General features: G+C 42.1%; 1 protein-coding gene across 1 annotated transcript in view; it reads right to left on the bottom strand.

The window, feature by feature from the left end:
- Positions 1 to 13,881, bottom strand: part of MND1 (meiotic nuclear divisions 1) — a 66,210-nt gene extending 52,329 nt beyond the window's left edge. Inside the window, exons 1-4 of the mRNA XM_075257806.1 lie at positions 13,759 to 13,881; positions 9,915 to 9,980; positions 9,361 to 9,418; positions 1,442 to 1,590 (exon numbers count right to left, since the gene is read on the bottom strand). Coding sequence (XP_075113907.1) covers positions 1,442 to 1,590; positions 9,361 to 9,418; positions 9,915 to 9,980; positions 13,759 to 13,761 — 276 coding nt within the window. The 5' untranslated portion in view covers positions 13,762 to 13,881. The remainder of the gene's footprint in view (positions 1 to 1,441; positions 1,591 to 9,360; positions 9,419 to 9,914; positions 9,981 to 13,758) is intronic.
- Between the last annotated feature and the right edge of the window lie 1,015 nt (positions 13,882 to 14,896).

Below are 14,896 nucleotides of genomic sequence, written 5' to 3'. Positions count from 1 at the left end.
ATATATAGCGTTGCTTTAAATAACCTCCAAGAACGCTTCCATATAAGGTAAACCTCTTGCCACTAACTTACTTAGTTTGGTTTCGTTCTAAGATACTGCTGTTAAATTGAAAGTATCTTAGAGAAACTTTACGGTATAGATCACCCTCTAGTGGTCATAAGACTTGCTTACTGGTAGATACATGTGATCATGCATAGGTAACGTCACTAGGATAGGTTTTTGTGCTGTACAAAAGCTATACAGCCTTCATTGGTGTGACATGCTATGTTGCAGACAGTGCTCTAACAATAAACATCTGTAACAGTGTTATAATCCAGGCATATACACTAAAGGACATCTAACCTGTGGTATATGTCTTCCGCTTCAAATTTTAGTCAATTTATACGTTCCATTAGTAAAGACCTTATAAGCCCTTACCATAGTTAAACCTTGAAAGCTAAAACCTGTGTCTTATATATATTGTTGCATATTATGGGGGGGTTTTGTTGGTAAAAATAAACAAGAAAAAAAGATCTTTGATTTATTTTTAACATTACATTCACTTTGTGCATACTAAAAGAAACAGCAAGGAAAATTCATCATTCGCATGGCGTAGAAGGATGATATTGCAGCGCACGTTTGACCCTATATTTTTCCAAAAATGAGCCTTAAGATCTGTGACACGCCTTGGCCCAGCTGATCCCTACCTGACCTAGATTTCCATTCTGGTGCAGGGTCAGCAAACTGCAGCATCTTCATAAATATCAAGGTTTTTGCACCAGTTGGGCCGTTTATTAAGACTGGCGTATGATACATATGATTACGTTTGCCCCACTGTGCTAGAAAATGTGTTTCCACATAGTAATTGTTCTTCAGTCCTTGCCACCCATGGTTATGTAGAAAGTTATACACAAGTTTACATAATAGGGTGTACAGTACCAAAGTAAGAAGGGAATCATGTCGGATAATAGGATGCATTTTGTCTTCCGTACAGAAGCTTTCAGAGGTAAACTTTAGGGCCCGTGCACACGACATAACGCGGCGTTGATTCTGACACGTAAACTCATGTCAGAATCAGCGCTTCAAAACAGAATCCCATCGACTTCAATGGGTTCCGTTTAATGTGCATAACACATTGAAATCAATGAGTTAAAAGTCCTCCCATTGATTTCAATGTGTAGTGCGCGTAAGATGGAACCCATTGAACTCAATGGGATTCTGTTTTGCAGCGCTTGATTCTGACACGAGTTTACGTGTCAGAATCAGCGCCGTGTTACACCGTGTTTGGCATCTGTGCACATTATATTATATTATTATTTGGAACGTTTTGTAGTTTTAGTAGCTGTACAGCCTCTGTAAGTTATGTACCGATACATGCAGTGAGTACCCAACTAAACAGCCAGTAATTTCATGTACAAAATAATGCAGCATACTATGAAGCATATGTGACAGACAGAATTACCTGGCTTTCTAAGGTCTCCAGTTTTCTCTTTCGTGCATGAAGAGCCTTACTTGGAAAGGCCCAAAAATAATTGGAAGTTCCAATACGCTCTGAATCTACCATTGCGTCATCGACCAGGCTTTGCAGGACATCCTTCACTGACATGGAAGCTGTCACAAATAATTATTCTGTTAGCAACATGCAATACACTAAGAAATGCTATAAAGTAGCTTATGGACGTGTATGCCTTTTTAAATTTTCCCCATCTACAACATATTGCACTTTATATTTCCATTTTATTCAACTTTCTGCCACCATAAAGAATTATAATGAGATAAATCCTCATTCTATAAAATATGAACTAATCAAACAATTAATAGGACATTTTTAAACTACTGGCCTTTTATCATAAATTTGTCCTTTCTAGTGAGTGAAATGTCATCTTGTCCATAAGCGCTTACTAGCAATGGCCATTTCCTTTTGTGTCAAAGAGTGTGTACGGCCTGTCATGGTGTTAGGCTCCACCTGAGTTAATATCTGATTTTTGTTGACTTGTAAAATGTCTGGTTTTCTTGGATACACAAAGGATGGTGCTGGACCAGAAGGATGCAAAAAAGTCAATTTTATGTCTTTATTTTCACAATCTTTGGAGAGTACAGTAGCCAGCCACCAGCGCCGATCATATTCACAGGTCACATAACCAGTTATGTCATCCATTGCCAATCTTGTGCCGCCTTCTACCACTTCATGGACGTCACTGTCCACAGGCTGAACATATCTGAATTCAAGATTTTCGGAATAACACTGTAATAGTTATATTTTAAAATATTATCCCATCGCGATCCCAACTTGAATTTTGGTACAGATGTGGCTAAGGGCATAGCAGGCCCATGTGCATTTTTTGAAATTTTTAAATAAAACGTTTTTTTTTGGAAATGCGTTTTAAATTTTTGCGTTTGCGTTCACATCGGTAAAATATTAACAAAGATACTCTTGTGACATATTTGGTGAAAGCCTGTATAGTTCTGAGTAGAATGGCGTTTATTTTGTTTCTCTATCTTTTTTCTAGCCTAAGTTATGAGGAGAAATGTAAAGGCAGGCAACACAGAAATTCTCACTTTTTCTGAACTTTGAAAATCAATTAAAAATCCAAAAAAATTTCTAGAATTTTTTTTTCTTCACATTTTGCATTCTCTGACACACTATTACCAAATAACAAAATCTCAAAAGAATTAAAAATATAGAGGGAAAAATCATTGGTTCACTTGACACGGAATGACCCGGCAATGAACATGGCTGTGTGAATGGAACTGTATCATAATGAGCTAGGGTGCACTAAGCTTCCAAATGGCCATACTCTTACAGCCGCATACCTGCCTTGAGGCAGATTTCAGAGTCCCCAAGGAACCCATCAAAATTAGAGGTGGCTGGCTGCAGGCACTAACAGTATCTGGGGGCTGCAAACAGCAACAAAACCAGTTGCATGGTACAGCAAGCAAGCAACTTATTTATACTAGGACTAAGGTCCAATATCAATTTCCATAAAATTACTTTTAATTTATATTCACTAAAGACATTGCAGGTGTATATAACTAAATTAGCAACCCAGTCACTGCCAAATTTAAATTGTCACAAAATTGTAATAAGAGGGAACAAAAAGTAGTCTCTCATAATAAATTATTCTCTTTGTCCCTAATTAATAATCTCATTCAGAACGTCTATGACTACAATTGAGTCGAAAGAAATTGAATAATTCCCTCACATTTGCACACTTATATGAGGGGGTACCCAAAAGTTTCTAGAAAAGTTGTTTTTGAAGCGTGTATTTATTTTTTTGTACAAAATTCCTTCAATCTCCTTCAAAGTACTCTCTTTTAGCGGCAATACACTTGTCAAATCTCGTCTGCCATTGTTGAAAACATTTTTTTAACTCATCTACTTTGATGTGTGCAAGCGCCTCCGTTGTTTTCCTCTTCACTTCCTCCACGTCGCCAAAACGCTTCCCCTTGAGGTTCCTCTTCATTCGTGGGAATAAAAAGAAGTCACTGGGAGCCATATCGGGGGAATAGGGTGGGTGGTCACCGAGATGGCGGTGTGGGCTTGGGGCATTGTCGTGGTGGAAAAACCAATCACCAGACTGCCACATTTTGAGCCTTTTTCACCACACACTGTTGTGCAACCTCTTGAAAAACCCCAAGTAGAAAACCTGGTTGATGGTGTGACCTGTTGGAACAAACTCTGAACGCACAATACCTTTTGCATCGAAAAAACAAATGACCATTGTCTTCACATTGGACTTCACTTGACGAGCCTTTTTGGCACGGGGCGAGGATGGCGTCTTTCAGTGGCTTAATTGTTGTTTGGTTTCTGGGTCATAAGCATAGCATCAAGACTCATCTCCCGTAATAATTTTAGAAAAAAACTTCTGGGTCGGTTTCGGCATGTTCTTTCATGGCACAGCATGTTTCGATACGACGCTCTTTCTGTTGATCAGTCAAGAGTCGCGGCACAAACTTTGCAGCAACCCGTGACATGCCCAAATCCTCCGATAAAATGCGCTGAATCGAGCTCCATCTCACTCCAGACAACTCTTCGAGTTCCTCAATGGTTCGTCATCGATCTTCACACACGAGCTCGTTGATTTTTTGGACACTTTCGTCCGTTCGGGAAGTTGACGGACGTCCAGAATGCGGTTGATCATCAATTGACATTTCACGATTTTTAAAGCGGGTGAACTACGAGTAAACTTGAGCTTGACACATAGCGTCATCCTTGTAAGCGGTCTTCAACATTTGAATTCAGCGCAATGTCGGTTTTTTAGCAGTACGTAAAACCACATGTGCCCGAGGACATGAAAGGTCCTCTTTAAAGAGAACCATTCACCAACTCTAACAAATCCAGCTCTTTACATTACTTAATAGCTGCGGATTCACGGATTCCAGCACTGGTGGAATTTTTTCTTTAACCTCACTGTTCCCCAGCAATAGATGCTGTTAGTTTTGGAGTCTAATATACTATTGATGGTAGGTTGACACTAGTGTCTGGGGCTCCATTGTTTGGGTCCACATGAGGACTGAAATACGGAGAACCTGTCTGCTTAAAAAGAGGTCACCTGTGGACGCCATAGACTATAATGGGTCCTCCAGGTTTTTGGAATTGAACTTGAATTGGTGGAGGTGATGAAAGGTCCTCTTTAAAGAAGTCCTCTTTCCCCACCTACAACTCAAGCTCTTTATATCCTTCAATAGGCTCCACTGACTCCAGCACAGATGAATTGTTTTTCTAGCGCCATCATTCCCTGAACTTTGGCCCCTTAAAGAAAAGTTTACTTTGGTTGTAATGAAAACAGGATTTGTGTAGTTTTTACATCCCTCTACTAAGACAAATTTTTTACCTTTCTTTCATCATAGTAGTAAGATGGCTTGTACCTTTCAGGAGGAGTTGAATTTTTAATGGTACTATTTTGGAGTCCATATCACTTTTTAATTAACCCCTTAGCGACCCTTGACGTAACTGTACGTCATGGGTCGCATGGGGATGTATGGAGCGAGCTCACACGCTGAGCTCGCTCCATACACGGCAGATGCCGGCTGTATAATACAGCCAGGACCTGCCACTAACAGCAGCGGTCGGTGCCCGAGCCTATCGCTGCTGTTAACCCTTTACACACTGCGGTCAAACGTGACCGCAGTGTGTAAACGGCGCCGGCGGCACGGGCGCCGCCATGTTTTGCCGATCGCCGCCCTCCTGAACGTCACAAGAGGGCGGTGATCGGTTGCTATGACAGCCGGAAGCCTATTGAAGGCTTCCAGGCTTGTCTCTGCACTAGATCTATTAGACGATGCCAGAGGCATCGTCTAATAGAAGTGCTGCGATTTTCCTATTCACTGCAATACTGTAGTATTGCAGTGAATAGTATGAGCGATCAGACTCCCTAGGTTTCAAGGTACCTAAGGGGTCTGATCATAAATGTAACAGAAGAAAAAAAAAAAGTTTTTAAAAGTATTAAAAAAATAAAAAAAATATAAAAGTTCAAATCACCCCCCTTTCCCTAGATCAGCTATAAAAGTAATTAAAGAACATTAAACATAAACATATTAGGTATCCCTGCGCTCCAAAATGCCTGAACTATTAGAATATTAAAACATTTATCCCGTACTGCGAACGGCGTAGCGGCAAAAAAAATAAAAACAGCCAAAAAGCGTTTTTTTTCAACATTTTGCCTCCTATAAAAAAATGAATAAAAAGTGATCAAACCATCGGATCTTTCCCCAAATGGTATCAATAGAAACGTCATCTTGTCCCGCATAAAAAGACACCACAACCAGCTCCATACATGGAAATATGAAAAAGTTACAGGTGTTAGAACATGATGACACAATTTTTTTTTTCTATTTTGCAAAGTTTATCATTTTTTTAAAAGTATCAAAAAATTTCAAATACTATATAAATTTGGTATCACCGCGTTTGTACTGACACGTAGAACACAGGTAACATGTCATTTGTACCAAACAGTGAATGCTGTAAAAATTAAACCCATAAGAAAATGGCGCAAATGCATTTTTTCTCCAATTGCGCCTCATTCTGAATTTTTTTCCAGCTTCCCAGTACATTGCACAGCATATTGAATGGTGCCATTACAAAGTACAATTTGTCCCGCAAACAATAAGCTATCATGTGACTCTGTGAACTGAAAAATGAAAAAGTTATGGCTCTTGAAATGTGAGGAGGGAAAAACGAAAATGCGAAACCAAAAAATGGCTTGGTCCTTAAGGGGTTAACCTTTACTCCACCAATGCTTTTATCTTTTACATTTCCACTGTTCACCAAGAAGAATAAATAAGTTGCCTTATTACCCTTATTCTATAGGTCAAGTATTAGCACAGCAAGGAGTATATACATTGTGTATAGTTTTAGGTTTTTCTACTTTTGCACAATAACACCAGATTTTATGTCACAACATTCCAAATGGCATAACTTTATTACTTTTCCATTAAAGTAGCTGGAAGTGGGTGTGTTTTTCACAGGAAGAGTCATATTTTTACGTACAATTTTATGACATGGGTGGAGTTTATGTAAACTTTATGTAAACTGTAAATGTGTCTCAGAATGCAGATCCTATATTCTGATTTAATATTGAACTCCTGTTATGTTAGACTAGTACCGTATTTTCCGGACTATAAGGCGCACATAAAAACCTACGATTTCCTCAGAAATCGTAAGTGCGGCTTATATTCCGGTCCGCCTTATATATGGATGGAAGCGGCGGCAAAGTCTGCGTGCCGCTTCCATACATACATAAAAGGCACCGTAAGGGTGCATTCACACTACGGAACGCCGTACGTTACAGCAGGGCTGCCGGACACTTCCCATTCATTTCTATGGGAGCCGGCATGCGAGCGCTCCCCATAGAAATGAATGGACAGACACTTCCCATTCATTTCTATGGGAGCCGACATGCGAGCGCTCCCCATAGAAATGAATGGAAAAAAGCAGTCCATTCATTTCTATGGGGAGCGCTCGCATGCCGGCTCCCATAGAAATGAATGGGAAGTGTCCGGCAGCCCTGCTGTCACGCCGGCCTGAAACAGAACGTGAAACTTACCGAGCGGTGCAGGGCGGGCGGGCGGGCATTCAGGCCTCCTCTTCCTCCGATGTCCTGACCACTTCCTCCGGTGCTCGCGAACTAATGGCCTGGGCGCATGCGCAATATCATAATGCTTCTACTACTGCGCATGCGCCCAGGCCATTATCAGTTAGCGAGCGGCGGAGGAGGAGGACGGAACATCGGAGGAAGAGGAGGCCTGAATGCCCGCCCACCCTGCACCGCTCGGTAAGTTTCACATTCTGTTTCAGGCTTTTATTTTAAAATGGGGGGGGGGGGGGGGGGGGTAGTTTAATCTAACTTTTACGGTTGGGCTCTATCAGCATGATTTTGCTGATAGAGCCCCTCCTCGCCTGCCGAGCGCTTCCAATAGAAGCGGCTGGCACGCGGGGGGTTAAGCGGCCGCTGGCAAAGTCTGCCTGCCGCCGCTTTCAATAACATATAATGCGCACCGGACTGCGGCTTATAGTCTGGTGCGCCTTATATATGAACCGAGACGGACTATAAGGCGCTCATGGGCAATGCGGCTTATAGTCCAGTGCGCCTTATAGTCCGTAAAATACGGTAGTGCTATTTTGTCCTAAAGAATCAATTTGCAAAGGTATTAAAATGTGATCATCGATATAGGTGGTCTATCATATCTTACTTACAGTATTCGGCCCCCTTGAACTTTTCAACCTTTTGCCACATTTCAGGCTTCAAACATAAAGATATCAAATTTTAATTTGTTTGGGAAGAATCAACAATAAGTGGGACACAATTGTGAAGTGGAACAAAATTTATTGGACATTTTAAAAAAATTTAACAACTAAAAAACTGAAAAGTGGGGCGTGCAAAATTATTCGGCCTTTTTACTTTCAGTGCCACAAACTCACTCCGTTCAGTTCAGTGAGGATCTCTGAATAATCCAATGTTGTCCTAAATGACTGATAATGATAAATAGAGTCCGCCCGTGTGTAATCAAGTCTCTGTATAAATGAACTGCTCTGTGATAGGCTCAGGGTTCTGTCTAAAGCTCAGAGAGCATCATGAAGACCAAGGAAGACACCAGACAGGTCCGAGATACTGTTGTGGAGAAGCTTAAAGCCGGATTTGGATACAAAAAGATTTCCCAATCTTTAAACATCCCAAGGAGCACTGTGCAAGCAATCATATAGAAATGGAAGGAGTATCAGACCAGTGCAAATCTACCAAGACCCGGCCGTCCTTCTAAACTTTCATCTCAAACAAGGAGAAGACTGATCAGAGATGCAGCCAAGAGGCCCATGATCACTCTGGATGAACTACAGAGATCTACAGCTGAGGTGGGAGAGTCTGTCCATAGGACAACAATCAGTCGTACACTGCACAAATCTGGCCTTTATGGAAGAGTGGCAAGAAGAAAGCCATTTCTCAAAGATATCCATAAAAAGTCTCATTTAAAGTTTTCCACAAGCCTCCTGGGAGACACATCAAACATGTGGAAGAAGGTGCTCTGCTCAGATGAAACCAAAATTAAACTTTTTGGCCACAATGCAAAACGATATGTTTGGCGTAAAAGCAGCACAGCTCATCACCCTCAACACACCATCTCCACTGTCAGACATGGTGGTGGCAGCATCATGGTTTGGGCCTGCTTTTCTTCAGCAGTGACAGTGAAGATGGTTAAAATTGATGGGAAGATGGATGGAGCCAAATACAGGACCATTCTGGAAGAAAACCTGTTGGAGTCTGTAAAAGACCTGAGACTGGGACAGAGATTTATCTTCCAAAAAGACAATGATCCAAAACATAAAGCAAAATCTACAATAGTTCACAAATAAACGTATCCAGGTGTTAGAATGGTCAAGTCAAAGTCCAGACCTGAATCCAATCAAGAATCTGCTGTGGAAAGAGCTGAAAACTGCTGTTCACAAACACAGAGTGTAAATCCAACCTCACTGAGCTCCAGCTGTTTTGCAAGGAAGAATGGGCAAGAATTTCACTCTCGATGTGCAAAACTGATAGAGACAAACCCCAAACGACACTTGCAGCTGTAATTGCAGCAAAAGGTGGTGCTACAAAGTATTAACGCAAGGGGGTCGAATAATTTTGCAAAAGAAGTTGTAAGACCATGTACTGCATTCACTGTGGCATAGTCTTCCGCACACTCACATACCCTCTGAACCTTTCCTATTTTTATTATTTATTTTCGAATATAGCTAAGTGGGGATAAACAATCACACAAACTAAGTTTCTTTTTTTCTAGCCCTTACTACTGAAAAACTGACATTCAGAAAACAGCCTTCAAATACAACTCTTCATTGCTCACTCCTTATAGGCACCACACACATAAAAACAGTAAACAGGAACTTACTTATTCCCTTCTGCTTTGGGGCAATTTTCTCTAGGTCCTTCAGTTGGAATACATCTTTCTATTAGAATAAGCACAAAGGAGAGATTTAGTAACAAATAGCACATTCTCTGATGTCAGTCTGACTTACAAATACACGCTTCTACTACTGAGATATAGACACTACCTGTCATCATACAGTGTTCATTCTACCACCATACTAAGGCATTGATTCTACATGAATATCACAACATCTAATGGAACATACCACTATTTTTCATGAATGCGAATGAGGCGGCATACACAAAATCTGTAGGTGTTATAGTCACTGTGCAAATAAAACAGTCATGCGTGTTAAACCTAAGCCCACTTTCACATACTTTATTGGAATTCTGAATGTGACACATTTTGCTACATATGAAATCTAGATAAAGCATTTGTACATTTATGACAGATAAGACATTCTGCTGTTTACAAAACCTGCTACATGTTCTCAAATCAGTAGAGACTTTTTCTGCAGAATGTGAATGTGGTTTGTAAAGTACTGTATTGTGTAATATAACTGTATAAAAACTTACAGTCTCAAAGAATATTTCCATCATCTTTGTTCTTTTCTCATCAACGCTAAGACCTCTTTTCTTAGACTAAAACAAAAAAAAAAAAAAAACGTGTTTCATGGATTAGCAGATTTCTCACTTTACAATATTATACATTGAATATCATATTTTCACAATCACAGTGTTGCTCTCTGCCTAGACTACACACAGCCAACCAAACTGCACCTCTGTGCCCCCTTGCACTGCACCCGCTGCACTGTTTTGCACTTTACAGCATTATCACATATGTATATATGTGGTGATGTTTATACGGTTAAAGAAGTTTCACCATGTATACACAACCTATCACTGCTTAGACAGTCTCTTACACTATAATGGTGCATTCCCACGATGTATTTTGGCTCGTAATCTGGCACGTCTACACCGCGGGAGCTTTTGGGGGCCATATACGCTCCCATTGATTTCAATGGGAGCCGGGATCGTATACACGGCGCTATTTTGCAATCATTTATTTTTATAATTATCAATTATTTTGAAATCAATGGGAGCGTATACGGCCCGCAAAAGCTCCCGCGGCGTAGACATGCCAGATTACGAGCAAAAATACATTGTGTGAATACACCCTAAAATATAACTTCTATTAATATCACTATAATTCCATAGACTCGCTAAAACATAGCACATCAAACAAGCACATGTCATGGTTAAATCTCCCGTGAAAAAAAGCAGGTGAGCATTCAGATGGTACAGTTGACAGACACAACGTACAGAGGTGATAATTCACAGGAGAATGGGGACAGCACGTTCTCCTGAGTGTCCACATGAATAAAGTGACAGTGCACATGCTTTTTTTTTAATGAAAGCATGAACTATATATTGAAAATTCTATAGCCTAAAACAGCAGAGATCCAGCGGGTATAGCACACACTCATCTCTGTAGAGGGAGTCATGTTTAAAGTGATTCTACCACTAAAACACATTTTTTTCTAGTTAACACGTCGGAATAGCCTTTAGAAAGGCTATTCGTCTCCTACCTTTGGAAGTGCTCTCCGCCGCGCCGTTCGTTCAAAATACCGGTTTGTACCGGTATGCTAATTAGATCTCTCGCAGCGATGGGGGCGTCCCCATTGCAGCTCGAAAACCGACCGCAGTGCCGCCTCTATGGTCTTTGGTATCCTCCCCTTCCTTCTTCAGCGTCCTGTCGGAGGCCTGCGCAGTACGCTCTGTTCGGCGAAGATTGCCGAACGTACTGCGCATGCGCGAAATTGCGGTCCCAGCCATAGTGCTAAAGGCTATTCCGACGTGTTAACTAGAAAAAAATGTGTTTTAGTGGTAGAATCCCTTTAAAGTCCCAAATACATCTGCTGTACATGCATGGCAGATGTGGGATAGCAGCTAAACGCTGAACCCTATGTGAATGGATGCTCCTCTATTCGCATTGTTTTGAAAGGAGCTGCCAAATGGATGATCAAAATACTTGTGTATGAGATAACAGATACAAAGGGTTACATGGTGCATACTATAATCTGTCTTTTTTTAAAGGATCCATCAATGAATGTAAGGGCTCGTTCACATCTGCGCCCAGGTGTCCGTACTTCAGGTTTCCGTTTCCTGCATAAAACAGAGCAGGAGACGGAAACCTGCAGGAGTCTCTCTCACCCATTCATTTGAATGGGTGATAAAGATGTCCGGCCGTGAGCGGTGGTGAGCGTTTTATGCTCTCCACCGCAAACTGGGTTTTATAATCCGGACACAGAGTCGGACATGCAATATTCTGTGTCCGGATTTAAAAAAACCGGTTTCGCGGCGGAGAGCATAAAACGCTCACCGCCGCTCCCGGTCTGTGGTTTCCGTCTTCTGGCATGCAGAAGACGGAAACCACAGAACGGACAGCTGAACGCAGGTGTGAACCTAGCGTAAGTAAAGAATAAAAAAAACTGTCTGTGTTAGATCCATTTTTTTTCTCTCCTTTATCTTCATTCTGAGCACGCGCAAAGAAGAATGAAGAGGGGGAAAAATAAATAGCAAAATGTTCACAGATTACTCTATTGGTAATCTGTTTGTGTCGGCCACAGACCTCAATATAAAAAAAAAACAAAACAAGGATACATTGCTATCCGTCATGTATCCCTTTTTCTTTTTTTTTTGGGGGGGGGGAGCAAAAGTGCTGCAAGTCTGACTTTTGAATCCGTCCAAAACAGCAGAAATATAGTGGAAATTCTCCACCTGTGAATGGTTTTAAAAACTAATTGAAATTAATGTTTTGGGTTTTTTTAAAGCGACCTGTTCTAACCAGTTTTTACGACAGATCACAGAAACTGATTAGGTGCGGAGACACCAATGCAGATGTGAGCCCAGCCTGATAGTGACAGTATCTGCTAAGTGTGCCTCTCTCTTAGGCCTGGTTCACATCTGTGTTTGGTAATCTGTTCGGGGATTCTTCATGGGGACCCCAAAACAGACTACCAAAACACATTGGCAAGCAGTGTAAAGTGAAAGCAAACGGACTCCATAGACTATAATGGGGTCCGTGTGGTTTCCGCACGAGTCATGCAGACAGGAAAGTAGAGCGTGAAGTACTTTCCTGTCGGCATGTTTCGTGTGGACACCGCACAGAAAGCACGCGGAACCCATCATAATCTATGTGACATAATCTATGTACTTTCATTGCACACCGCTTGCCAATGCGTTCAGTAATCCGTGTTACTGTAAGTTGTGTTCATAGGGAGGAATTTGCCACGTATTTCGCCCCAAATCCGGAACAGATTCCTCGCGGAATCCAGCTCCCATTGGTTTCAATGGGAGGCAGAAATCGCAGCAGGGCACGGAAAAAAGAAGCATCCTGCTAGATCTTGCTGTGGTGGCCGCAGCTTGAGACTCCCTGCTGATTCGGCTCATTCATCCAGCCCTAATCAGTAGTGGGATGCCGTTGTACTGCATCCTGCAACGGCTTAGACTGTGGCGAAAATGCCGGTAGCGGAAAATGAAGAGAAATTCCTCTTCATTTTCTGCCGTGTGAACACACCCTAAGGCTGGGGCCCCACAGGCCGGAAACGCCACATTTTACAGTAACTGCAATGTAAATGGGATTCATGTGAATCCCATGCCCACTTTGTGTTTAAAACCGCAGCGCAGACTTGCTGCGATTTTCAAAACTGGCGCAGTTTTGGAAATTGCAGCATGCCAATTATATCTACGAAAATGCCGAAGGCTTTCCTGTAGATATAATTGTAACAGAAAGTCCGCGGAGGAAACCTCTGCAAACTTTCTGTTCAAAGCGTTGCGGGAAGTACTGCTATGCGTTCCTGCCGCGGTTTTTCCAAGACTTTAGCCATTTAGCTGATAATTGTATAAAATAATACCGTAAACAACTGCTCACAATGGCCATCATTTTTCTGGCAATAAAATATCTGCCGTTTTGGGAATAAATATGAGTTTTTTGGTATTCTAAACTGCACCCCCTGTTCGAGCAGTATAGACCAGCAATCGGACGCATAATAATAATCATTTTATTTATATGGCGCCAACATATACCACATCAGAGGGTACATGAACAGACAATATGAGACATTACAATGCGACACAGAAATAAACATATGAAACAATAGGAGTGAGGGCCCTGCTCACAAGAGCTTACAATCTATATCATGTGACAGACAATATGTATGTGTATAGGCAGCCTGACAGGTGAGTAGTCACTGACTGAGCATTGTGGCTGGAACCATAGCAATGAGAACAGTGTGTGTGCTTCCTCTGTCTGCTGGTTACTCTGGGTATACTACTCCCTCACTATATAGAGATTGGAAGTTGTACTGGGCAGGATAAGCGCGGGACAATAACATGGTTACCTCTACCGGACACTCACCATGCTGCCAGCAGGCACTCGGCGCAGCGGGAATGGCCTGAGAGCTGTGAGGAGAAGAAGCCGCTCCTAGGACTTTACTAATGGAGAGATCAGCCCGCCGCTATACTATACTGTGCAGCACGGTTGCGGGAACACTGGGACGTCACCATCACATGACTTGTACCATGTGACCCGTTTGTAGATTGAGCGCGCGAATCTGTGCGGCTGTGTGTAATGGGAGAACACTGCACATTACTGCGCACCTGTTATACCCCACAGTTATGGCTAGACACCTCACGTACAGTATACAGAGGGGGGAACTTAAAGGGGTTGTCCACGATAAATTAGGCTGGGGGAAGTGAAATAACAACATATACTGGCCTGTCCCTGGTGCTCCAGTGCAGTTAGGTCTTATTCCTCTGAAAGTTGCTCCACTGCAAGAAAACAGGCGCTGTAGGATCAGACCGCACTGGGGGGGATCACCTTCTTCAGACTAAATTTAAAGAAAGTTTTATCCTGGACAACCTCTTTAAGCCCTTCCCAATAACCGTCATAATAGTATGGCAGATGTTGAGGAATTTAAACATGGCGGACACTCAGGAGTTGAGCGGCTGCCGGGTCTCTGCTCAATTATACAGCAGAGACCCAGCGCTAATACCCATTGTCAGTGCCCACAATGGGTACCACCGGGCATCGTCAGCACCTGGAGCAAGATCTGGGAACTGTGTCCTGTTGGCAGTCTGTCATACAAATGCCAATATTTTGCAGTGTATTAGTGATCAGACTATGCATCTAATAAATGCAAGAACTTTTTTTTAAAGTTAAAAATAATATTAAAAATTCAAATCAGCCGAACACACGGGGAGAGACACAGACGCACCACCATCCTCCCAGGCTGCATAGTATACTAACAAGGCTCTGCTACATAAACGTCACCTGCAGCAGACACCAGGAGCCACTGCAGCTACAGCCTAAGGGGGGAGGGGAACCTGGATGTACGGACTGATACTTCTCCACTCAGGACAACAGTAAACTTGCTATACTAGAGGGCCATAGCTGAAGGTCTGAGAACCCTTGCTCTGTCTGCACTATTGATGTGAGCCTCCCTCCCCCTCCCTTTACATCTGGCACACATAGACAGTGTCCCTTGGGACTAACT

This window comes from Leptodactylus fuscus, chromosome 1 (genome assembly GCF_031893055.1).
Source record: "Leptodactylus fuscus isolate aLepFus1 chromosome 1, aLepFus1.hap2, whole genome shotgun sequence".
NCBI lineage: Eukaryota > Metazoa > Chordata > Amphibia > Anura > Leptodactylidae > Leptodactylus > Leptodactylus fuscus.
The sequence above is the reverse complement of the archived record's forward strand: the minus strand, read 5'-3'. Positions and strand labels throughout refer to the sequence as shown.